The 23197-nt window shown below is 41.6% G+C and overlaps 3 protein-coding genes and 1 long non-coding RNA gene across 6 annotated transcripts; all 4 read right to left on the bottom strand.

Annotated features, from left to right (window-relative positions):
- Window positions 1–1149: 1149 nt before the first annotated feature.
- On the bottom strand, window positions 1150–6861 carry LOC307076474. Its single transcript, XR_013811904.1, has 3 exons — window positions 6370–6861; window positions 2226–5257; window positions 1150–1668 (listed from the first exon to the last, which is right to left on the bottom strand). It is a non-coding gene; the product is annotated as an uncharacterized lncRNA (long non-coding RNA).
- Window positions 6862–10089: 3228 nt separating this feature from the next.
- Window positions 10090–12545, bottom strand: LOC307076471 (uncharacterized protein). 2 transcript variants are annotated; one of them, XM_079737487.1, is made up of 6 exons: window positions 12427–12545; window positions 11837–11875; window positions 11610–11704; window positions 11231–11330; window positions 10578–10652; window positions 10090–10198 (listed from the first exon to the last, which is right to left on the bottom strand). In XM_079737487.1, exons 1-5 carry the CDS (start codon window positions 12476–12478, stop codon window positions 10579–10581), a joined length of 360 nt encoding a protein of 119 aa, XP_079593613.1. In that variant the 5' UTR covers window positions 12479–12545; the 3' UTR covers window positions 10090–10198; window position 10578. The 2 variants fall into 2 exon arrangements, with proteins under 2 accessions (XP_079593613.1, XP_079593612.1); XM_079737486.1 differs by having other exon boundaries at window positions 11231–11333.
- A 957-nt stretch (window positions 12546–13502) lies between these two features.
- On the bottom strand, window positions 13503–16393 carry LOC307077595 (hepatitis A virus cellular receptor 1 homolog; the record flags this gene model as incomplete). The annotated part of the gene is made up of 6 exons (XM_079739025.1): window positions 16288–16393; window positions 15410–15754; window positions 14979–15035; window positions 14645–14739; window positions 14257–14363; window positions 13503–13554 (listed from the first exon to the last, which is right to left on the bottom strand). Exons 1-6 carry the CDS (start codon window positions 16337–16339, stop codon window positions 13503–13505), a joined length of 708 nt encoding a protein of 235 aa, XP_079595151.1. The 5' UTR covers window positions 16340–16393.
- A 366-nt stretch (window positions 16394–16759) lies between these two features.
- havcr2 (hepatitis A virus cellular receptor 2) lies at window positions 16760–21265 on the bottom strand. Of its 2 annotated transcripts, none has more exons than XM_079737482.1 (7): window positions 21204–21265; window positions 19977–20163; window positions 19571–19722; window positions 19016–19120; window positions 18362–18400; window positions 17922–18024; window positions 16760–17403 (listed from the first exon to the last, which is right to left on the bottom strand). In XM_079737482.1, exons 1-7 carry the CDS (start codon window positions 21241–21243, stop codon window positions 17352–17354), a joined length of 678 nt encoding a protein of 225 aa, XP_079593608.1. In that variant the 5' UTR covers window positions 21244–21265; the 3' UTR covers window positions 16760–17351. The 2 variants fall into 2 exon arrangements, with proteins under 2 accessions (XP_079593608.1, XP_079593607.1); XM_079737481.1 differs by having other exon boundaries at window positions 18306–18400.
- Window positions 21266–23197: the final 1932 nt, after the last annotated feature.

The raw sequence follows: 23197 nt of genomic DNA on the forward strand, positions 1-23197 counted from the left end.
GTATGCTGCTCGAATAAGAAATCATGCTATATCGTATGGATGGCCCATCATTTATGATCAGGCATGCCTGCTTATGGCCCACAGTCAGATTCCAGTGCCCTCTGCATATCTGTATGGCCAGGGGCCATGCACCGTAGATCATATCATCATATTGTTGACCGGCTGACTCTGCCTGGAATGGAGTGTATGGACCTCTGTATGGCCAATCGGTCCCTGGTTTGCATTACAGCCTGTCAAATAGACACGAGACTCAACAGCAACAGTCTCGAAATTATTGAGCAAGCCAGAACCTTTGGCATTTACATTTTTTTTCATATATATTTTTTCGCTATTTTATATAAAAAAAGGGAAAAAAACGGGGATGCAGGAAGTGTGCAATTGCTGGTACCAAGATTTTTGCTCGGGTGACTGCAGCACGTAAGCAACACAACCTGGAATCTGTAACGTCAACGTGACTTAGCAACATCCCAGCAGGTTACAGCTGGCTTGATTGCATTAAACATTGAAATCATGTAAATACTTTTACAAAGCGGTTTGCACACCATTAGCATAGAAAAATATGAATGGTCACCTGATATTGTTTGAAAAAAGGGGTTGACTGTTTAAATTGCAATCCATTATCAACAGACGTGCACATTGTTGGTTGATAGATCAACCCCTACTGTACTTTTGATGTAATAACACATTTTGTTAATTGCGCAGGAGTATACATTGTAAACCTTTTGCAACATTGTTGCAGGTGTGTGTGCATGGATTTGGGCAAACCAGGCAGAAGCATGTGGAGGCTTTCGGCTTCAGCAGAGCCGTTTCTCTACACTCCATGCGTGAATCAGGCAGGAAAAAGGTGCCAGGCCCTTTCTAAAGGTTGAGGGCAAGAGAAAGACTCAATGAGAGATGAAACCACAGGCTTCCCAGTTGCAAGCTGATGATGCCCTCATGAAGACAGTTGCGGTATTATCCAAAACATGTTAGTTAAGGCCGTGTCATTACATATGTGATGAAAGAAGGCAAGTCCAACATTCTCAAATGAATCTTTAATTAAAGTAACAGTGAAATTAAGTGATTTTGTTGAACAAAAATACATACATATATTTTCAATGTGTTAGCTGTCCTGATGGCCCATATGTGAACCTTTGTCAACCCCACAGAGAGACACAGAGGGTGAGAGAGAGGGAATGGTTGTGTTTTGGCATCTCTATGTTTTACAGAGTCAGTGGAAAGTGAGGTTGGTCACTTCCTCTTTAGAAGGAAAAAGACTGCGGTCCTCATGATACTGACAAGCAATGACGGGTTTTTGATAGACCTGAGAAACATGTTCCCAAATGGTTACTAAAACTAACTGCTTTCCTTTCCATCGTGACAATTCTTTTGTTTTGTTATTGTGTTTCGATTAGTTTTAACTAAAAGGTAAAAGACAAAGATACCACGGAAAATGTAACAAACTTGTTTTACTGTGTAAACTGTACATCAGGCATGCCGAAAAACACTCACACTAACTTTAAGACACCCTCATTAACAGACAAAGATCGTTCAAGCATACACACAAACACACACACACACACACACACACACACACACACACACACACACAAACACACTACAATGAGTTGTATTCTTGGTCAGATATCCGTCGTCCAATCCACATTCTCTGAAGCGACCTTATCAATACTGAGGAACAAAAAGCATGAGACATTTCAGTAATTGTTCTTTAGACAATGTATGTGTGTGTGTGTGCCTGCAATTTTTGTCTCTATGTACTCTGTATGTGGCTGTATTGTATATGGCTGTATTATTGTGTGTGTGTGTGTGTGTGTGTGTGTGTGGTTGTGTGTTTATGTGTGTGTGTGTGTTTGTGTATGTGTGTCCACTTGTATTTGTGCAAGTCAGCACTGTGTGTATGTGTGACTGTGTCTATGTGTATTTGTGAGCACTCTGTGTATGTGTGTACGTTTCGGTGGGTGCGGATGTGTTTGTACATGTTGTGACAGTGTGACTGTGAATTTGTGCATGCGAGCATGGGTGTCTGTGTTTCCAGGTATATGTTCATCTGAGTGTGTGTGTGCACATGACAGTTTGCCTGTAGGTGCATGTGTGTGTGGGTGTATTTGTGCTTGTGACTGTGTGAGCATGTGACTGAGGGTGGCTGAGTTGGTATGTAAGTGTGTGTGTGTGTGTGTGTGTGTGTGTGTGTGTGTGTATGTGTGTGTGTGTGTGTGTGTACTGACTGTAGCCAATAGTAAGCAGTAGTGCAGGTATGAAGATGATGAAGGACAGTCTGAGGGTGTTTCCTATGAAGCCCCATGGGCTGCTCAGCTGGAGGTCTGGCTGCTGCAGGACACAAAGAACAAAACTAGACTAATTACTACACAATCGGCTCCCATTGATTATATTTCAATGCCTTACTTTCTCCTTTTTTGTGTGACATATGTTCGACACCAGAAGCATTGCCCAATGCGTAATACAGATTGGTTCTAAGAGTTATAGGTCTGATTTGGATGTAAACATTACCTCATGACTAATCCATCTGACTTGGATGCGTATGTCTATCTTAGAGAGGTAAGGAGCGGCACACACAGCCCATTAGTGTCGGACAAGTGAGGTTACAATACTAACGAGGGAGTAGAGGCTGCACACTGTTTACTGCTCATAAAGTGTTCATTTCCACCAATAAAAACGATGTCAACGCTTCGATCACATGCGGATCTTCGTCAAGACCTGAAGAACCGAATGTTACTGAGACGCTGACTGAATTGTTTTTCATCATCAACCTGTGAACCTCATGGTCTCTGTACCTGATACGTCTTCACACTTCACCACAGGGCCCTCCGTGTGGTCCATTGCCTCATCATCACTTCCTGTTTCCACCCATGCTTCAGTAACTGTATAATCTAATAAAGACACCATCAAGCTCCCTTTTACCCATGCATCAAGGCGCACAGCAAGTTGGCGTAATTACTTCTTGAAGTACAATTTATCGAGAAATGGCGACATCTTGGATCAGGGTTTGGAACTGCAGTTCAGAACACTACATTTTTTATTAAAATCCAAATAATCTTAAGCAAGATTCCAAAATGTGCAGAATATTGAATGGATGTGTAACCAGGTATTGGATAAAAATCTGTAAAATATAGCAGGGATAATTCCTCAGGGTATGCGATAGCTACACGTGCAAGAGCAAAGCCCTGGGTTTGAGTTTGAAGAATGGGAATAACTCATTTTTTTTTATAGTTTAGATTAATTATAAATGTCTTACAGGCTGTGGGGAATATTAGTTTAAATTAAAAAAACAGAAACCGGTTTGCTCCGAAAGGATATTGTATATATTATTGTCTACTTGTAATGGGTTATAACCATCACACCTGGCGGTAAATAGGCCCCTTTAAAATGAAAAACATGAGTCATCAATCAATCAATAAAGTGTGTCTTATTTTTATTGACAGTTTTATGTTTAAAAACTGGCATTTTGTACATATATCAGTAGCAGTAGTCAAAAATAAACTTATCTTTCTGAACTCTCAATTGAAAGTGGTATGGTCATCGAACTTCCCTCTGTTTCCACTCTGCAACCATATCGTCCAGAGTCCATCTCAGTGACGTTTAATATCGTCGTGGAAAAATCGCCCATTTCCAGGTCACCAAGGACCTGGTACCTGCTGATCAATAGAGGGTCTTTTCTCACTGCACAGTCGGTGGAGATCAGCATATTGCTACACCTCGAGGCTGGTAGAACATCTTGTCTCCAGCATGTTGAACTTAGACCATTTGTTGGGAGATCATATTTACACAGCAGAATCACATCATTTCCCACAGTGCCGAACACGACCAGGTCACATTCAGCAGATGTAGAGTAACAGAAGAAGAACAGAGGAGGCATATAATTATGTCAGCTATGACCTGACCCAACGGTTGGAGGGAGTTACTAAAGGAAGTTTAATTTTTGTATGCAAAAATTTGATCAGAAAGACATTTGAGTCTGATCCGACTGACCCACAGGAGAGATTTTCAGTCCCAAAATTTCTGGAGAGACTATCTCAAGTGTGGACTTGTTGTGACCCACACAGTATTGCACCAAATGCTATGATGACCGGTTTAAGTTAGTAAGCTTGTTCTTCAATTCAATGGGAAGTGGGACAAATATTGTTTGGAGAAAACAAGGGCTAGGTTATTTTAAATAATATTTATCCTAAAACTGCATTAAAAACAAATGCATATAATTCTATCTCAGCTTGATTGCTGTGTAACATTACAAGAAAGGTTCTGAATGCCCTGAATCATAGTGACTCTCCATAGGAAGTCTAATAACATGTAGTACTTGAAATGTGTGAAGTCATTACCTGGTAACCGACACAGCAAGAGCAGTTATCCTGATCAAGACACGGCCATCATTATGATACACTCTAATGCTAAAACAACATCCCAGTCGCACTCACATACCTCACAATGTCACAGGCTGAGTCAAAGATGGGGGTACACACAAACACACAATAAGTAGCCATACACTAGCAGCAACAAGTGCATGTCCTGTCTAAAACAACACACTGAAACCATTGGCTAACAGGCAAAAAGAGATGGATGTCTGCACATGCAAGGCATCAATCAGTAGAAAGGTGCCTTAATCAAGGGGGAGTTCCACAGGTGGACTCAATGAGGATTGACCCAGAGACTGTCCAGTTGCACTTCATGAAGCTGACGATATCCTAATGAAGACATGCGTTGATATATCCCATGATGAGATAAGTTAATTACATATTACATATGTGATGAAAGAATGCTAGACCAACATAATCAAGTAACCAAACTAACATTGAGGAAAGGGACTTTAAGTTGAACATTTCTCAATCCAGAAATCATCCTTTTCACTTCGTCTTTTCCAACTGGTGCCCTTAAGACATTTAAAGCAATGACTGGTGTCTGTTTTCCCAACAATTGTACTAAATTCAAACTACCCGCTTCCCTTTCTGTCGTTATAAATGGTCCTTTCCATTAGTCTAGTTTGTTCCTGTGTTTCAATTAGTTTGAACTAAATTTAAAATACGTGTAGGAAAACACACACTTACTTTTAAACACCCTTAGTAACAGCACATGCACACACACACACACACACACACACACACACACACACACACACACACACACACACACACACACACAAACACACACAAACACACACACACACACACATACTACAAAGAGTTGTCTTCCAGGTCAGATGGTATCCGTCGTCCAATCCACAGTCTCTGCTGTGACCTCATCAATCCTGAGGAACAAAAAGCATCAGACATTTCAGAAATTGTTCTTTAGACAGTTTGTGTGTGTGTGTGTGTGTGTGTGTGTGTGTGTGTGTGTGTGTGTGTGTGTGTGTGTGTGTGTGTGTGTGTGTGTGTGCATGCAATTTTTGTCGATGTGCTCTTAAACGGCTGTGTTGTCTGTGTTGTGTGTCTGTGTATTTGTGTTAGTATGTTTCATAATTATTCTTTGTGTGTGTATGTGAATGTGTGTTTCCGTTTACTTGTGCAGGTGAGCATTGTGTATTTGTGTCGGTGCGTGTGTCTATGTGTATTTGTGAGCACTGTGTATGTGTGGGTGGGCTCGAAAGTGTTTCAGCATGTGAGAGTGTGTCTGTATTTGTGCATTTAACCATGTGCATCTGTGTTTATAGGTAGTTGTGCATGTGAGTGCATGAATGTGTTATTGTGAGTGTGTGTGTGTGTGTACGTGTGTGTTTGTGCGCACGTGGAAGTTTGTGTGTGCATGTCTTCCTGCGTGTTTTTGTCCATGTGAATCTGTGTACATGTGACTGAGGGTGTGTGAGTGTGTTGGTTAGTGTGTCTGTGTGTGAGTGTGAGTGTGAGTGAGTGTGTGTGTGTGTGTGTGTGTGTGTGTGTGTGTGTGTACTGAGCTGGAGGTCTGGCTGCTCCAGGACACAAAGAACAAAACTAGACTAATTACTACACACTTGTCTCCCATTGATTACATATCAATGCATTACTTTCTCCTTTTTTGTTGATTTATGATTTGTTGTTGATATTTGTTCGACACCAGAAGCATTGCCCAATGCGTAATACAGATTGGTTCTAAGAGTCATAGGTCAGATTTTGATACAAACATTACCTCATGGCTAATCTATCTGACTTGGATGCGTATGTCTATCATAGAGAGGTAAGGAGCGGCACACACAGCCCATTGTTTGCAGGTGCCGGACAAGTGAGGTTACAATACTGATGAGGGGGTAGAGGCTGCACACTGTTTACTGCTCCCAAAGTGTTCATTTCACATTCGGATCTTCGTCAAGACCTGAAGAGCCGAATGTTACTGAGACGTTGACTGAATTATTTTTTTATCAACCTGTGAACCTCATGGTCTCTGTACCTGATACGTCTTCACACTTGTCACCACAGGGCCCTCCGTGTGGTCCATTGCCTCATCACTTCCTGTTTCCTTCCGTTCTTCAGTAACTGTATATCCTAGTAAAGACACAATAAAGCTCCCTTTTACCCATGCATCAAGGGACACAGCTAGATGGCGCAATTACTACATGAACTACAATTTATTAAGAAGTGGCGACATGTAGTGTCCGGGTTTGGAACTACAGCCCAGAACATTACATTTTTAATCAATTTCCTGGAAATCTTCTTTGAAAGAGCAAAGAGCGAAGTCATGGGTTTGAGTTTGAAGAATGGGAATAATTCATTTTATTTATAGCTCATAGTTATCATAACCTTCTCTTTGGGGTTGGCTTAGTATCTTTGCCAATACACGCTAAAAGATTGGGTTAGGTATATGTTATCGGGACAAACAACAAAGAACACTCAGTGCCAAAAGTGATTTGAAATGAGATCAATAAACTGTGTCCCATTGTCATTTTAGTATTTTATATTTTGAAGCGGGCTCCTTGTACAGTAGCCTTTTGTTTTGGTGATTGATGCTATTACAGTAACTGTCTGCTGTCTGTTAACAGATCTTATTCCAATAAGCAGTAGTGCAGGTATGAAGATGATGAAGGACAGTCTGAGGGTGTTTCCTATGAAGCCCCATGGGCTGCTCAGCTGGAGGTCTGGCTGCTGCAGGACACAAAGAACAAAACTAGACTAATTACTACACAATTGGCTCCCATTGATTATATTTCAATGCCTTACTTTCTCCCCTTTTTTGTGTGACATATGTTCGGCACCAGAAGCATTGCCCAATGTGTAATACAGATTGGTTCTAAGAGTTATAGGTCTGATTTGGATGTAACCATTACCTCATGACTAATCCATCTGACTTGGATGCGTATGTCTATCTTAGAGAGGTAAGGAGCGGCACACACAGCCCATTAGTGTTGGACAAGTGAGGTTACAATACTAACGAGGGAGTAGAGGCTGCACACTGTTTACTGCTCATAAAGTGTTCATTTCCACCAATAAAAACGATGTCAATGCTTTGATCACATGCAGATCTTCGTCAAGACCTGAAGAACCGAATGTTACTGAAACGTTGACTGAATTGTTTTTCATCATCAACCTGTGAACCTCATGGTCTCTGTACCTGATACGTCTTCACACTTGTCACCACAGGGCCCTCCGTGTGGTCCATTGCCTCATCACTTCCTGTTTCCTTCCGTTCTTCAGTAACTGTATATCCTAGTAAAGACACAATAAAGCTCCCTTTTACCCAAGCATCAAGGGACACAGCTAGATGGGGCAATTACTACATGAACTGGAGTTAATCGAGAAATGGTGACATCTTGGATCAGGGTTTGGAACTACAGCTCAGAACATTACATTTTTAATCAATTTCCTCAAAATCTTCTTTGAAAGAGCAAAGAGCAAAAACATGTGTTTGAGTTTGAAGAATGGGAATATTATTTTTTTTTTATCGTTTTTAGCAATCATAACCATCTCTTTGGGATTGGCTTAGTATCTAAGCCAATACACAGTAAATATTGGGTTGGTTACAGTAGCCTTCTGTTTGGTAATTGATGCTATTACAGTAACTGTCTACTGTCTGTTAACAGATCTTATTCCATAATCTCACCTTTCTGAACTCTCAATTGGAAGTGATGTTTAAGGTCATTGAACCATCCCGCTATTTCCACTCTGCATCCATATTGTCCAGAGTCCTTCTCACTGACGTTTAATATCTTCATGGAAACATCCCCCTTTCTCAGGTCACCCAGGAGCTGGTACCTGCTGGACACCCGTGAGTCTTCTCTTACTTCTGCACCATCAGTGGCGATCAGCTGATCGCTACACTTCGAGGCTGGTATAACACCTCGTCCCCAACATGTTGAACTTAGACCATTTGCTGGGACATCATATTTACACGGCAGAGTCACATTATATCCCCCAGTGGCGAACACGACCAGGTCACATTCAGCAGCTGTAAAGTAACAGAAGAAGAACAGAGGAGACACCTAATTATGTGAGCTATGACCTAACCCAAAGGATAGAGGGAGTTACTAAAGGAAGTTTAATTTTTGTATCCAAAAATTTGATCACAGTCTGATCTGACTGGCCCACAGGAGAGATTTTCAGTCTGAAAATGTGGCTTACTAAAGTAAAGACGTAAAGGGTGGAGCATTCTCCTGAAGAGACTATCTCAAGCGTTGAGTTGTGGTTGACCCACACAGTATTGCACCAAATGTTATGATGACTGGCTTAAGTGAGTTAGCTTGTTCTTCAATTCAATGAGAAGTGGGACAGATACTGCTTGTAGAAAAACAAGGGCTAGATTGTTTTAAATAATATTTATCCTAAACCTGAACCGTTTTACAAACAAATGCATACAATTCTATCTCAGCTTGATTGCTGTGTAACATTACTAGAAAGGTTCTGAATTCCCTGAATCATAGTGACTCTCCATAGGAAGTCTAATAACATGTAGTACCTGAAATGTGTGAAGTTATTACCTGTCAACAGACACACTAAGAGCAGGTATCCTGATCCAGACATGATTGTGCATTGGTGTCTCTATGTTTTAGTCAGTGGAAAGTGAGGTTGGTCATCCGTGTCACGTCGTCTTTTTGAAGGGGGAAGGACTGGTGTTCTGAAGAAACTTAAAAACAATGACAGCTGTTTGTTTGCCCAACAATTGTACTGAATTGAAACTACCCGCTTCCCTTTCAGTCATTATAAACGGTCCTTTCAATGGGTCTAGTTTGTTCCTGTGTTTCAATTAGTTTGACCTAAAATTGAACATGCATGCAGGATAACACACACTTACTTATATACACCCTTACACACACACGCACACACGCACACACACACACACACACACACACACACACACACACACGCACACACACACACAAACACACACGCACACACAAAAAAACACACACACACACTAAAATGAGTTGTCTTCCTGGTCACATATAATCCGTCGTCCAATCCTTGGTCTCTGCTGTGACCTGATCAATACTGAGGAACAAAAAGCATCAGCCATTTCATGTTATTGCTCTTTTGACAATGTGTGTGTTTGTGTTTGTGTGTGTTATTGTTTGTGCAATTTTTGTCTATGTACTCTGTATGTGTCTGTGTATTTGTGTTAGTCAGTGTCACAATTATTCTTTGTGTGTGTATGTGAACGTGTGTCTACGTTTACTTGTGCAGGTGCGTGTGTCTATGTGTATTTGTGAGCACTGTCTATGTGTGGGTGGCTCGAAAGTCTTTCAGCATGTGAGTGTGTGTCTGTATTTGTGCATGTGAGCATCTGCGTCTGTGTTTCTAGGTAGTTGTGCATTTGAGTGCATGAATGTGTGTTTGTGGCTGTGTGTGTGTGCGCACGTGCACGTTTGTGTGTGCTTGCATGATCACGCCGTTTGGGTGTCACATGGCACATGCAAGGCATCAATCAGTAGGAAGGTGCCTTGCTCAAGGGGGTGTTCCAGAGGTGGACCCAATGAGGATTGACCCAGAGACTGTCCAGTTGCACTTCATAAAGCTGATGATGTCCTAATGAAGGCATGAGTTGTTATATCCCATGATGAGATTAGTTGGGGCTGTGCAATTACATACATGATGAAAGAATGCAAGACCAACATAATGAAGTATTCAAACTAACATTGAGGAAAGGTCTTTTATTTGAACATTTCTCAATCCAGAATCATCCACCAATTTTCATCACGACAAAACGGCCACTTGCTGTGTTGGTATCCTCAGATATTTGAAACAGGGTCGCTTTTCTGATGGTCCCTATCTGAACGGTGTCAACCTCACTGAGAGACAGAGGCAGACAGAGAGAGACAGAGAGAGAGGGGGGGGTGAATGATTGTGCATTGGTGTCTCTATGTTTTAGTCAGTGGAAAGTGAGGTTGGTCCTCCGTGTCACGTCGTCTTTTTGAAGGGGGAAGGACTGGTGTTCTGAAGAAACTTAAATGCAATGACCGCTGTCTGTTTGCCCAACAATTGTACTGAATTGAAACTACCCGCTTCCCTTTCAGTCATTATAAACGGTCCTTTCAATGGGTCTAGTTTGTTCCTGTGTTTCAATTAGTTTGACCTAAAATTGAACATGCATGCAGGATAACACACACTTACTTTTATACACCCTTAGTAACACACAAACACCACACACACACACACACACACACTCACACTAAAATGAGTTGTCTTCCAGGTCAGATATAATCCGTCGTCCAATCCACGGTCTCTGCTGTGACCTGATCAATACTGAGGAACAAAATGCATCAGCCATTTCATGTTATTGTTCTTTTGACAATGTGTGTGTTTGTGTTTGTGTGTGTTATTGTTTGTGCAATTTTTGTCTATGTACTCTGTATGTGTCTGTGTATTTGTGTTAGTCAGTGTCACAATTATTCTTTGTGTGTGTATGTGAACGTGTGTCTACGTTTACTTGTGCAGGTGCGTGTGTCTATGTGTTTTTGTGAGCACTGTCTATGTGTGGGTGGCTCGAAAGTCTTTCAGCATGTGAGAGTGTGTCTGTATTTGTGCATGTGAGCATCTGCGTCTGTGTTTCTAGGTAGTTGTGCATTTTTTTGCATGAATGTGTGTTTGTGGCTGTGTGTGTGTTTGTGCGCACGTGCATGTTTGTGTGTGCTTGCATGTGTGCGCTTGTGTATTTGTGCATGTGAATCTGTGTACATGTGACTGAGGGTTTATGAGTATGTTTGTTAGTGTGTCTGTGTTAGTGTGTCTGTGTATGAGTGTGTGTGTGTGTGTGTGTGTGTGTGTGTGTGTGTGTGTGTGTGTGTGTGTGTGTGTGTGTGTGTGTGTGTGCGTGTACTGACTGTAGCCCATAGTAAGCAGTAGTGCAGGTATGAAGAGGATGAAGGACAGTCTGAGTGTGTTTCCCATGAAGCCCCATGGGCTGCTCAGCTGGAGGTCTGGCTGCTGCAGGACACACACAAAAAAAATACTACACAATCGTTTCCCATTGATTGATGATCAATAACAGAAGCAATACCCAATGCGTAATACAGCTTGGATCTTGGAGTTCTAGGTCAGAATTTGGTTTTAACAATTCCCCATGACTAATTGATCTAACTTGGATGCATTTGTCATACAAAGAGAGGGAAGGAGTAAATAAAAATCGAATAAAAAGCATTCAGATGTTTAATCCTAGCATTGACATTGTTTTCCACCCAGTGACCCTGAAGCTGTCTGTACCTGAGATCTCTTGACAAGAGTGACAACAGGCTCCCCCATGCTGTCCCACGCCTCACCACTTCCTGACTCCTCGGTTGCCTCGGTAATTGTGTCATCTGGCAACACAAAAATAAAGTAGCCATTTCTTTAAATGCATAAAGTGCCATAAAGTTTTTATTTTTTAATTTTGGTGATAATGATTCAGGCATTTATTTATAAGTCAACTCGTTTGCTGTCCCACGCCTCACCACTTCCTGACTCCTCGGTTGCCTCGGTAGTAGTGCCGCCTGGCATCACAAAAAAAAAGTAGCCATTTATTTAAATGTCTAAAGTGCTATAAAGTTATATTTTTTTATTTTTGGGGATAATGATTCAGGCATTTATTTGTAAGTTAACTTGTTTGTTAGACAGCACATTCACACAAAATGTGTAAACTTTAACAAGAGAACTATAACATTATTGAATGTGGTCATTGAAGGGTGAAACCATTATATGTTTATTCAATGTTATACATTTATTAATATTTCAAGCTCATCAATATTTTTATAGGCAAATCTACCAAATGCTTAAAATTCCCCATTTATTCAATAAAATGTCTCTACATCATATTAAATGGTTTGCTTGTTTGCCACCACAGGTGAATTTGATTAGCTAGCCATCTCAAAGAGTACCACACAGGGACAGCCCCAGTGGGAGTGTGACTAACGGTTACATGTAGCCTCAGCCGTCATTGCTGCGTAACATTACAATAAAGGATCTTCAAAAAGTCCCAGAATCATAGTGACTCTTCATAGTAAGTCTAATAACATGTAGTACTTGACATGTGTGAAGTCATTACCTGTTAACAGACACAGCAAGAGCAGGAACCCTGAGCAGTACACAGCCGTCATTTTGTTACGCTCTAATGCTAAAACAACATCCCAGTAGCACTCACATACCTCACAATGTCACAGGCTGAGTCATAGAGGGGTAACAAACAAAAACAGACAACAAGTAACCATACACTGGCAGCAAGAAGTGCATGTCCTGTCATTTCCTGTCTTAAACCACATACTAAAACCATTGGCTTAAATGTAAAAAGAGATGATTGTCTGCACATGTATGCAAGGCATCAACCAGTAGGAAGGTGCCTTGCTCAAGGTGGAGGGCCAAAGGGGGACTCAATGAGGATTGACCCAGAGACTATCCAGTTGCACTTCAGCTGATGTTGTCCTAATGAAGACATGCGTTGTTGTATCCCATGATGAGGTAAGACGTTACATATGTGATGAAAGATTGCAAGAACAACATAATCGAGCAATCAAATTAACATTGAGGAAAGGTCTTTTATTTGAACATTTCTCAATCCAGAATCATCCACCAATTTTCATTACGACATTAAGGCCCCTTGCTGTGTTGGTATCTTCAGATATTTGAAACCGAGTTGCTTTACTGATGGCCCCTATCTGAACGGTGTCAACCACACTGAGAGACAAAGGCAGACAGAGAGAGACAGAGAGAGAGGGGGGAGTGAATGATGTGCATTGGCATCTCTATGTTTTAGTCAGTGGAAAGTAAGGTTGGTCTTCCTTGTCACTTCGTCTCTTTGAAGGGGGGAGGACTGGTGTCCATAAGACACATAAAAGCAATGACTGGTGTCTGTTTTCTCTACAATTGTACTAATTTCAAACTACCCGCTTCCCTTTCTGTCGTTGTAAACGATCCTTTCAATGAGTCTAGTTTGTTCCTTTGTTTCAATTAGTTTGAACTTAGTAACACACAAACACCACACACACACACACACACACAGACACACACACACACACAATCACACACACACAATCACACACACACACACACACACACACACACACACACACACACACACACACACACACACACACACACACACACTAAAATGAGTTGTCTTCCAGGTCAGATGGTATCCGTCGTCCAATCCACGGTCTCTGCTGTGACCTCATCAATCCTGAGGAACAAAAAGCATCAGCTATTTTATGTTATTGTTCTTTTGACAATGTGTGTGTTTGTGTGTGTGCAATTTATGTCTATGTACTCTGTATGTGTCTGTGTTGTCTGTGTTGTATGTCTGTGTATTTGTGTTAGTAGGTGTCACAATTATCCTTTGTGTGTGTATGTGAATGTGTGTCTACGTTTACTTGTGCAGGTGAGCATTGTGTATTTGTGTCGGTGCGTGTGTCTATGTGTATTTGTGAGCACTGTGTATGTGTGGGTGGGCTCGAAAGTCTTTCAGCCTGTGAGAGTGTGTCTGTATTTGTGCATTTAACCATGTGCATCTGTGTTTATAGGTAGTTGTGCATGTGAGTGCATGAATGTGTGTTTGTTGGTGTGTGTGTGTGCATGTGTGCGCTCGTGTATTCGTCCATGTGAATCTGTGTACATGTGACTGAGGGTGTGTGAGTGTGTTGATTAGTGTGTCTGTGTTAGTGTGTCTGTGTGTGTGAGTATGTGTGTGTATGTGTGTCTGTACATGTGTTTGTGTGTGTTTGTGTGTGTGTGTGTGTGTGTGTTTGTGTGTGTGTGTGTGTGTGTGTGTGTGTGTGTGTGTGTGTATGTATGTCTGTACGTGTGTTTGTGTGTGTGTGTGTGTGTGTGTGTGTGAGTGTGTGTGAGTGAGTGTGTGTGTGTGAGTGTGTGTGTGTGTGTGTACTGACTGTAGCCAATAGTAAGCAGTGTTGCAGGTATGAAGATGATGAAGGACAGTCTGAGTGTGTTTCCTATGAAGCCCCATGGGCTGCTCAGCTGGAGGTCTGACTGCTGCAGGACACAATGAACAAAACTAAACTAATTACTACACAATCGGCTCCCATTGATTACATCAAGGCCTTACTTTCTCCTTTTGTTTGACATATCTTCGACACAAGAAGCATTGCCTAATGCGTAATACAGATTGGATCTAAGAGTTATAAGTCTGATTTGGATGTAAACATTACCTCATGACTAATCTATCTGACTTGGATGCGTATGTCTATCATGTCACGACAACATTGACTGAATTGTTTTTCATCATAAACCTGTGCACCTCATGGTCTCTGTACCTGATATGTCTTCACACTTGTCCCCACAGGGCCCTCCGTGTAGTCCATTGCCTCATCACTTCCTGTTTCCTTCCATGCTTCAGTAACAGCATAACCTAGTAAAGACATAATAAAGCACCCTTTTACCCACTAGGGGCACAGCAAGATGGCGCAATTACTACATGAACTGGAATTATTCGAGAAATTGCGACATCTTGTATCAGGGTTTGGAACAACAGTTCAGAACGTTAAATTTTTTATTTAATTCCTTTGACATCTACGCAAAAAATCTTAAGCAAGATTCCAAAATGTGCAGGATATTGAATGGATGTGTAACTAGGTATTGGATAGAAACCTGTAGAAGACTGCAGGAATAATTCCACAGCGTCTGGGATAACCACAGCGTCTGGTTCTGGGAGTTTAAAGAATGAGTTTATTATTTTTTATATAGTTTATAGTAATTATAACCGTCTTATAGGCTGTGGGCATAATTAGTTTGAATACGAAAAACAGAAACAGGTTTGCTCAGTAAAGATTATTATTGAATATATTATTTTCTACTTGTAATGACTCATAAACATCACAACTGGCGGTAAAATAGGCCCCTTTAAATTGAAATGGCAAAGTAGCCACATTTGGGGAGAAAATGTATGTTTCCCACATACATGAACTAGGGTTAGAGTCATCATTCAATCAATAAAGTGTGTTTTCATTGTCAGTTTTATATTTCAAAAAGGGAATTTTGTACATAAAACAGTAGCAGTAGTCAACACAAATTAAACTCACCTTTCGAAACTCTCAGTTCAAAGGGATGGTAAAGGTCGTTGAACCGTCCCGCTGTATTCACTCTGCATCCGTATTGTCCAGAGTCCTTCTCACTGACGTTTAATATCGTCAGTGAAACATCCCCCTTCCTCAGGTCACCCTGGAGCTGGTACCTGCTCGACACTAGTGGGTTCTTAATCACTGCTAGACCATAAGTGGCGATCAGCTGATTGCCACACCCTGAGGCTGGTATAGCACCTCGTCCCCAGCATGTTGTACATAGACCATATACTCGGCGATTATATTCACACGGCAGAGTCACATCAATTCCCACGGTGCCGAACACGACCAGGTCACATTCAGCAGCTGTAAAGTAACAGAAGAACAACGGAGGAGACACATAATTATATGACCTATGACCTGACCCATCGGACAGAGGGAGTTACTAAAGCAAGTCTCATTCCTTTTTGTATACAAACAATGTTTTCACACAGACAATTTGGTCTGATCCGACTGCCCCAAAGGGGTGATTCTCAGTCCCAAAATGTGGCAAACTAAAGTAAGGATGTACAGGCTTGAGCATTATCATTTTTTTTTTGTGCGAGCCACCCATCTGTCTTGAGATACTATCCCAGGCGTTGAGTTGTGGTTGACCCACACACTATTGAACTAAATATTATGATGATCGGCTAAGTTAGTTAGCTTGTTCTTCAATTCAATTCAATCTTCAAGTGTTACAAATATTGTTTTGGTAAAACAAGGTATAGTTAAGGAAATACCGTCTCAGCTTTGTTGCTGGGTAAGAGTACTAGAAAAGATCTTCAAAAAGTCCTGAATCATAGTGACTCTCCATAGGAAGTCTAATAACATGTAGTATTTGAAATGTGTAAAGTCATTACCTGTTAACAGACACAGCAAGAGCAGGTATCCTGATCCAGACATGGCCGTCATTATGTTACGCTCTAATGCTAAAACAACATCCCATTCGCACTCACATACCTCACAATGTCACAGGCTGAGTCATAGAGGGGTTACAAACAAACACTGACAACAAGTAAAAATACACTGCAGCAAGAAGTGCATGTCCTGTCTAAAACCACATACTGAAACCATTGGCTAACATGCAAAAAGAGATGGGTATCTGCCCTTGCTCAAGGGGGAGTTCCACAGGTCGACTCAATGAGGATGGACCCAGAGACTGTCCAGTTGCACTTCATAAAGCTGATGATTTCCTAAGTAAGATGTGCGGTTATATACCATGCTGAGATCAGTTAATTCAATATTAAATATGTGATGAAAGAATGCAAGACCATCATAATCAAGTAATCAAACTAACATTGAGGAAAGGGACTTTTATTTGAACATTTCTCATTCCCGAAATCACCCATACATTTTCTTTACGACAATACGGCCCATTGCTGGCTCCTTAGCCTCAGATATTTGAAACAGGGTCACTTTTCTGATAGCCCGTATCTGCACTGTGTCAACCACAGCGAGAGACAGAAGCAGACATAGAGAGACAGGGAAAGAAAGTGAGAGAGAGTTATTACGTATTGGCGTCAGTGGAAAGTTAGGTTGGTCATCCTTGTCACTTCGTCATTTCGAACTGGTGACCTTAAGACACTTAAAAGCAATGAGGCAGTCTGTTTGCCCAACAATTGTTCTAAATTCAAACCACCCGCTTCCCTTTCTGTCGTTATAAATGGTCCTTTCCATTAGTCCAGTTTGTTTCTGTGTTTCATTTAGTTTGAACTCAAATTTCACATGCTTGCAGAAAAATACACACTTTTATACACCCTTAGTAACAAACAAACACCACACACAAGTACACACACCGCACGCACGCACAAACACACACACACACACACACACACACACACACACACACACACACACACACACACACACACACACACACACACACACACACACACACACACTCTACAATGAGTTGTCTTCCAGGTCAGATGGTATCCGTCGTCCAATCGAGGGTCTCTGCTGTGACCTCATCAATCCTGAGGAACAAAAGTATCAGACATTCAGTCATTGTTCTTTAAAAGGTTTGTGTGTGTGTGTGTGTGTTTGTGTGTTTGTGTGTGTGTGTGTGTGTGTGTGTGCGTGCATTTTTTTGTCTATGTACTCTGGCTGTGTTGTGTGTGTTGTATGTCTTTGTATTTGTGTTAGTATGTGTCACAATTATTCTTTGTGTGTGTATGTGAATGTGTGTCTACGTTTACTTGTGCAGGTGAGCATTGTGTATTTGATTCGTTGCGTGTGTCTATGTGTATTTGTGAGCACTGTGTATGTGTGGGTGGGCTCGAAAGTGCTTCAGCACGTGAGTGTGTCTGTATTTGTGCGTCTGTGTTTATAGGTAGTTGTGCATGTGAGTGCATGAATGTGTGTTTGTGTGTGTGTGTGTGTGTGTGTGTGTGTGTGTGTGTGTGCGCGCACACGTGTACATGTATACATGTGACTGAGGGTGTGTTAGTGTGTTTATTAGTGTGTCTGTGTATCAGTGTGTGTGTGTACTGACTGTAGCCCATAGTAAGCAGTAGTGCAGGTATGAAGATGATGAAGGACAGTCTGAGTGTGTTTCCTATGAAGCCCCATGGGCTGCTCAGCTGGAGGTCTGGCTGCTGCAGGACACACACAAAAAAAAAGAATTACTACACAATCATTTCCCATTGATTGATGTTCAATAACAGAAGCAATACCCAATGCGTAATACAGCGTGGATCTTGGAGTTCTAGGTCAGAATTTGGTTTTAACAATTCCCCATGACTTATTGATCTAACTTGGATGCATTTGTCTTACAAAGAGAGGGAAGGAGTAAATAAAAATTGAATAAAAAGCATTCAGATGTTTAATCCTAGCATTGACATTGTTTTCCACCCAGTGACCCTGAAGCTGTCTGTACCTGAGATCTCTTGACAGGAGCGACAACAGGCTCCCCCATGCTGTCCCACGCCTCACCACTTCCTGACTCCTCGGTTGCCTCGGTAATTGTGCCGCCTGGCAACACAAAAACAAAGCAGCCATTTCGTTTAATGTATAAAGTGCTATGAAGTTATATATTTTTATTTTTGGGGATTCAGTTATTTATTTTATAACTGAACTTATTTGTTAGACAACACATACACACAAAACGTGTAAACTTTAACAGGAGACCTATAACATTATTGAATGTGGTCATTGAAATACTAAAGGGTATAAAAAAAGGGCATTTATTAATATTTCAAGCTCATCAATATTTTTATCTAGCAAATGCTTAAAATTCTATTTTCATTCAATAAAATGTCACTACATCAGATGAAATGGTTCACCTGTTTACCACCATGGGTGAATTTGATTAGCTAGCCATCTCAAAAAGTACCATACAGGGACAGCCCCAGTGGGAGTGTGACTAACTATCCTTACTTAATTGTAGCCTGGTAGGATGATCTAAACGTGATGTATCTCGAGGGTAACTACAGAGTTTAATAATTATAGCACGGTGGTTTCACAGCTGGTGGTAAAAAGTTGTAAAGAACACATTTATAGAGCTTTTTATAGAACATTTAGCAAAATATCAGAATCCAACAAGACTGGTTCATAATCCATTGCTGTTGACTGTCAAACAAGACTCACCAGGATGTGCTTCTGTTGGTCCCGCTTCTGCCGGATCTGCCTTTGTGGTGTCTGTGAAGTTCTCAGTGAGGGCTGGTCGGGCCGGCCTAGCGGCTTGCTCAGGGGCTGAAGGAAACCAGTAAACACACCAGTCATGAATTACATTTAACCATAACAATATCCATCTTTTAAAACGCACACCCACACACAGACACAAACACAAACACAGACACACACACACAGATACACACACACATGCACTTTCTCTCTCTCTCTCGCTCTCTCTCTCTCTCTCTCTCTCTCTCTCTCTCTCTCTCTCTCTCTCTCTTTCTCTCTCTCACACTCTCACACACACACGCACACACACATTGTTTTATCTTTGTGTTTTAACGTTGCCATAAAATGTGAGATAATACAACATTAAAATTCCATCATAGCACATAATAGGAATACACATGCAGTCCATTAATATGTAAGGATATAATCTGATAGAATACATACAATACACTACATGGCTTCGTTGTTCGATTGTACAATAGGGTTTTTTACCTCTTGCAAAGCCATCATGTATTTTACCTTCCACAATGATGAGGTGAACTTTGTATATCTGGTCGTTAAACAGGCCGGGAACCTGCACCCTGCAGTGGTAGAAACCAGAGTCTGCCTGTCTGCTGTTGAGGATGGCCATGGAGACATCGTCTCCTGATACCTCCGAGGGCAGGCTGTACCTGAAGGAGTGGAGTCGGATCAGGAGAACACCAGGGAAGAGAGCAACGCTATGATAGAGTCATTCAGTATGTTGTCCGTTCATCCCTCCTTCCGGCCACCCACCTGTCATCAGTTCATCCCCCCATCACGCCACCTATGCATCCATCCATCTGTCCGCCCATCCATCTATCTTTCCATCAATCCATCATCCACCTTCCCATCCCCCCACCCCCTCTATCATCCCTCCACCCCCCCACCCCTCTCCCTCCTCTACCTGTAGGAGGCTCTGTGTGTGACCTGGACTCCGTTGGTGATGAGCAGGGCGTTGTGGCAGGCGAACAGCGAGGGCTTCCCTCGGCCCCAGCACATCCCGCCTTCGCTCTCCGCCTCGGAAGAGCAGGGCAGGATCACCCGTTGGCCTGCCACGCCCACCACCGTCTCCGTGGCAACGGCGAAAGAGGCTGGGCGAAAAAGAAAAAAGTGCTATTTTAATATTAGAGTCAGGGCGATCTCCGATCCGGCAGTCCTACTTGGTTACAAATGAACTTATTGGGACCGATGTTACAGAGCCTGGGCTCTGACCCCAAACTATTCTGGGGGTCCTCGCTCAGGAAGTTTGAGTGTCAAACACCTGATTTCCTGCATTCTGGTGAATTTGCATGCACCAATTTGAAACTTTTCATCAATTTATGGTGGACACGTGTTTATTTATGTAAAAGAAAACAAATGCCAATAGGGTCCTGCGTCAATGTCACAGCCGATCCCACCCCCATACACAATTCATACATTCGCACAGAAACTGCATAGATTGATGTCGTTGACATTTTCTTTATTTTTGCATATTTTTTTGGGGTGATTTGACCACCCTGAAAAGAGGGTATATTTAATAGGCTATGTTGTGTGTAGTAATGTTGTTGTGGGCTTTTTTGGAATATTTCAAAAGGATAACATATTAATAGTATTTGTCAAAAATGTTAAAATCAAATAGATCAGAGATTGAATTTTATTTATTCCTAACTATATCAATGAATAATACTATGGCACACCTAGTATTCGACCCTACCGCGTATAGCACCTATACCACAGCCTGTGCCTGGTAACAGGTTTTAAATCATCAATTAATGTTCTTATCTGGAGCAGGCTCCTCCCCAGCGTACTGAAAAGCAAGACATTGATTGATCCAAATAGTAAAAGTATATTACGATAATAGTTTCTCTGACACGGTGCCTAAGTATGTCATATTTCATTGGGTATGATACAAAGAAACAACGGTTTTATCCATCCACCGTTCCAGAACACATTCTGTCAAGGCCTGCATCCTTCACTGCTCAGAAATGACCATTCATATGTCAGGCTTTGGGCTCATCACACGTTCAACAACGTTATCCCTGCTCCCAATACTGTCTCACTCCACCTCTGTTTAAAAAAAAAGGTTTCCACTCTGAAAGGTTTTGTTCAAGCATTAGTGTTAGGACGAATCTTGACTAAACTGCGCACTCACCAGTCAGGATACAGAGGATGGGGATCACGGCTGAACGCATGGTTAGTTCTGATTTAGAGAAACTAAGGACAGACAGACAGACCGTCAGACACAATGGGTGGTCAGCTTGCAAAACTGACTTCCTTTTTTTGTGATATTTATAGAAAAGTGACGAATGTCTGCTGGCACTCTGACACGCAAGATCACCACAAGTGTTGGATATATCCTCCTTGTTTTCATGGTGTAGTTCTTTTAAATCCTTCAAGACATGCGCCATTCTTCTAAATTCTAAAGGTTATATTGTTCTGGCCTCCCTGCATTATTTTAAACTGATCAGAACTCTTTTATATAGGAATACTTTGGGTTTACTTACGATTTTCTCTTAATTGACCCCATCATTTATTTGTATCCATCCAAGAAAATTAAATTCTGCATATGGCAGATCTTTTTGTTCTAATCTTCGTCACACTAATAATATAACATTTTCATTGGTACTTTGTTATTTCATGCATCCAAGCAGAATAAATCCTGCATATGGTAGTTTTTTTTTGTTTTTCTCTTCATCACACTCATAAAATAAAAATATCCCCCTGGATCTTTGCATCCAAGCAACAAAAATTCGACATTTTTACATTTACATTCAGGGCATTCAACAGACGCTTCTTTCCAAAGTGACTGACAATGAGTACATTAGTCAGAAGAAAACATGGCTAATTGGTTAACCCAAAGCCATCGGTGCCGCAACATTTGCAGTGGTTTGGGGGAAAAACCCAGAAGATATTCATTATTATTTATAGAGACTGTGGTCATTACAATTTCATTGCCCATGTTCCTCTAGTCGGTGCGGATTGGACTATAAAATATCTGTATTGTTAGAAAACGTAACGTTACACAGACCAGCAGCTCATGCAAAAAATGATAAAGAGCTGTTTACAATTCAGACATATCTTTTCGTCCTTAAAGTTCGTCACCCTTGCATCCAGTCGTGGATACATGATGAGTAGATGAGGATGTTTCCAGAATTAGGGGCATTCATTTTAAAGGATTTTCTTGAAATCAAATGTTTGATTAGCACATTTTTTATGTTGGATTTTGTGTCGTACAAGTAGCTCAGGCTTTATTTCGTGGCACAGACTAGGCAATGTGAGTCCTCGTACACTAGAGGGAAACACAACACCGAGTCCTAAAGCAACCGCAACATTGAGCAGCTCTCTCTCTCTCTCTCTCTCTCTCTCTCTCCCTCTCTCTCTCTCTCTCTCCGAACCCGTTCCTTCTCGCTAATGTAAATAAGGACTCATTGTTTTCTGCTGACCGTAAATATTTTGTCTGACGTTTGTCACTGAATGATCGAATGAATGGATGGAGGAATGGGTGGGTGAATAAATGAGGGATGGGCGAATGAATAGAGGATCGATGGACGAAACCACTGGCCATTATTTGCCAAGTGTCGAACGGACCCCATCTAAAGCCCTGTGACTCTGACCATGCAGAATGATGATGACTATGATGGTTGACATAACGAAACCTCCTTCTTTTTGTTTATTTTGCCCCTGAGCAAGAACAATATCTATCCTGCACACATTATACAGTGTGTGTGTGTGTGTTTTTGTTCGTGTGTGTGTAGGCAGTTATCTGTGCCTGCAAAGCATTGATCAAAGGGAAGCGGTGCTTTTGACAGCTATCCACTTTACTGCACTACTTCTTGTCAACGCAATGTCATACTTGGTTTAGGTCGATCGGTGGATGGTAAAGCGAAACATCAATGCAACCTTCGTACCTTTTCCTCTCCCGCCCTCCCCCTCTCACCATAAACTCCTGCACTCTCTCTTTTTTTGGAGGTCCACAAATAAAGGTGTTTCAATTTCCTGTCCCTTAGAGGTCAGCGGAAAAAACGCTGACAGCAGCTCCTCTGCATTATGCTTCTGCTCTGTCATCGTTAAACCGATGGCGTGTGACTCACGATTCGCTCGGTTGACGATCTCGGTACTAGTGTCAAGATAACTTGGCTCCATCTC

Source organism: Pollachius pollachius, assembly GCF_949987615.1.
Source record: "Pollachius pollachius genome assembly, chromosome: 6".
Taxonomy (NCBI): domain Eukaryota; kingdom Metazoa; phylum Chordata; class Actinopteri; order Gadiformes; family Gadidae; genus Pollachius; species Pollachius pollachius.

Excerpts from the sequence above, each read along its gene's own strand:
- LOC307076471 (XM_079737486.1), bottom strand. The coding sequence starts at position 12,478 with ATGACGGCTGTGTACTGCTCAGGGTTCCTGCTCTTGCTGTGTCTGTTA. Across the intron at positions 11,876-12,426 it reads CTTGCTGTGTCTGTTAACAG|GCGGCACTACTACCGAGGCA; the intron begins GTAATGACTTCA and ends TTGTGATGCCAG. Across the intron at positions 10,653-11,230 it reads ACTGCTTACTATGGGCTACA|TATTGATCAGGTCACAGCAG; the intron begins GTCAGTACACGC and ends TTTGTTCCTCAG.
- havcr2 (XM_079737481.1), bottom strand. The coding sequence starts at position 21,243 with ATGCGTTCAGCCGTGATCCCCATCCTCTGTATCCTGACTG. Across the intron at positions 20,164-21,203 it reads CATCCTCTGTATCCTGACTG|CCTCTTTCGCCGTTGCCACG; the intron begins GTGAGTGCGCAG and ends TTTTTCGCCCAG. Across the intron at positions 17,404-17,921 it reads ACTGCTTACTATGGGCTACA|GATTGATGAGGTCACAGCAG; the intron begins GTCAGTACACAC and ends TTTGTTCCTCAG.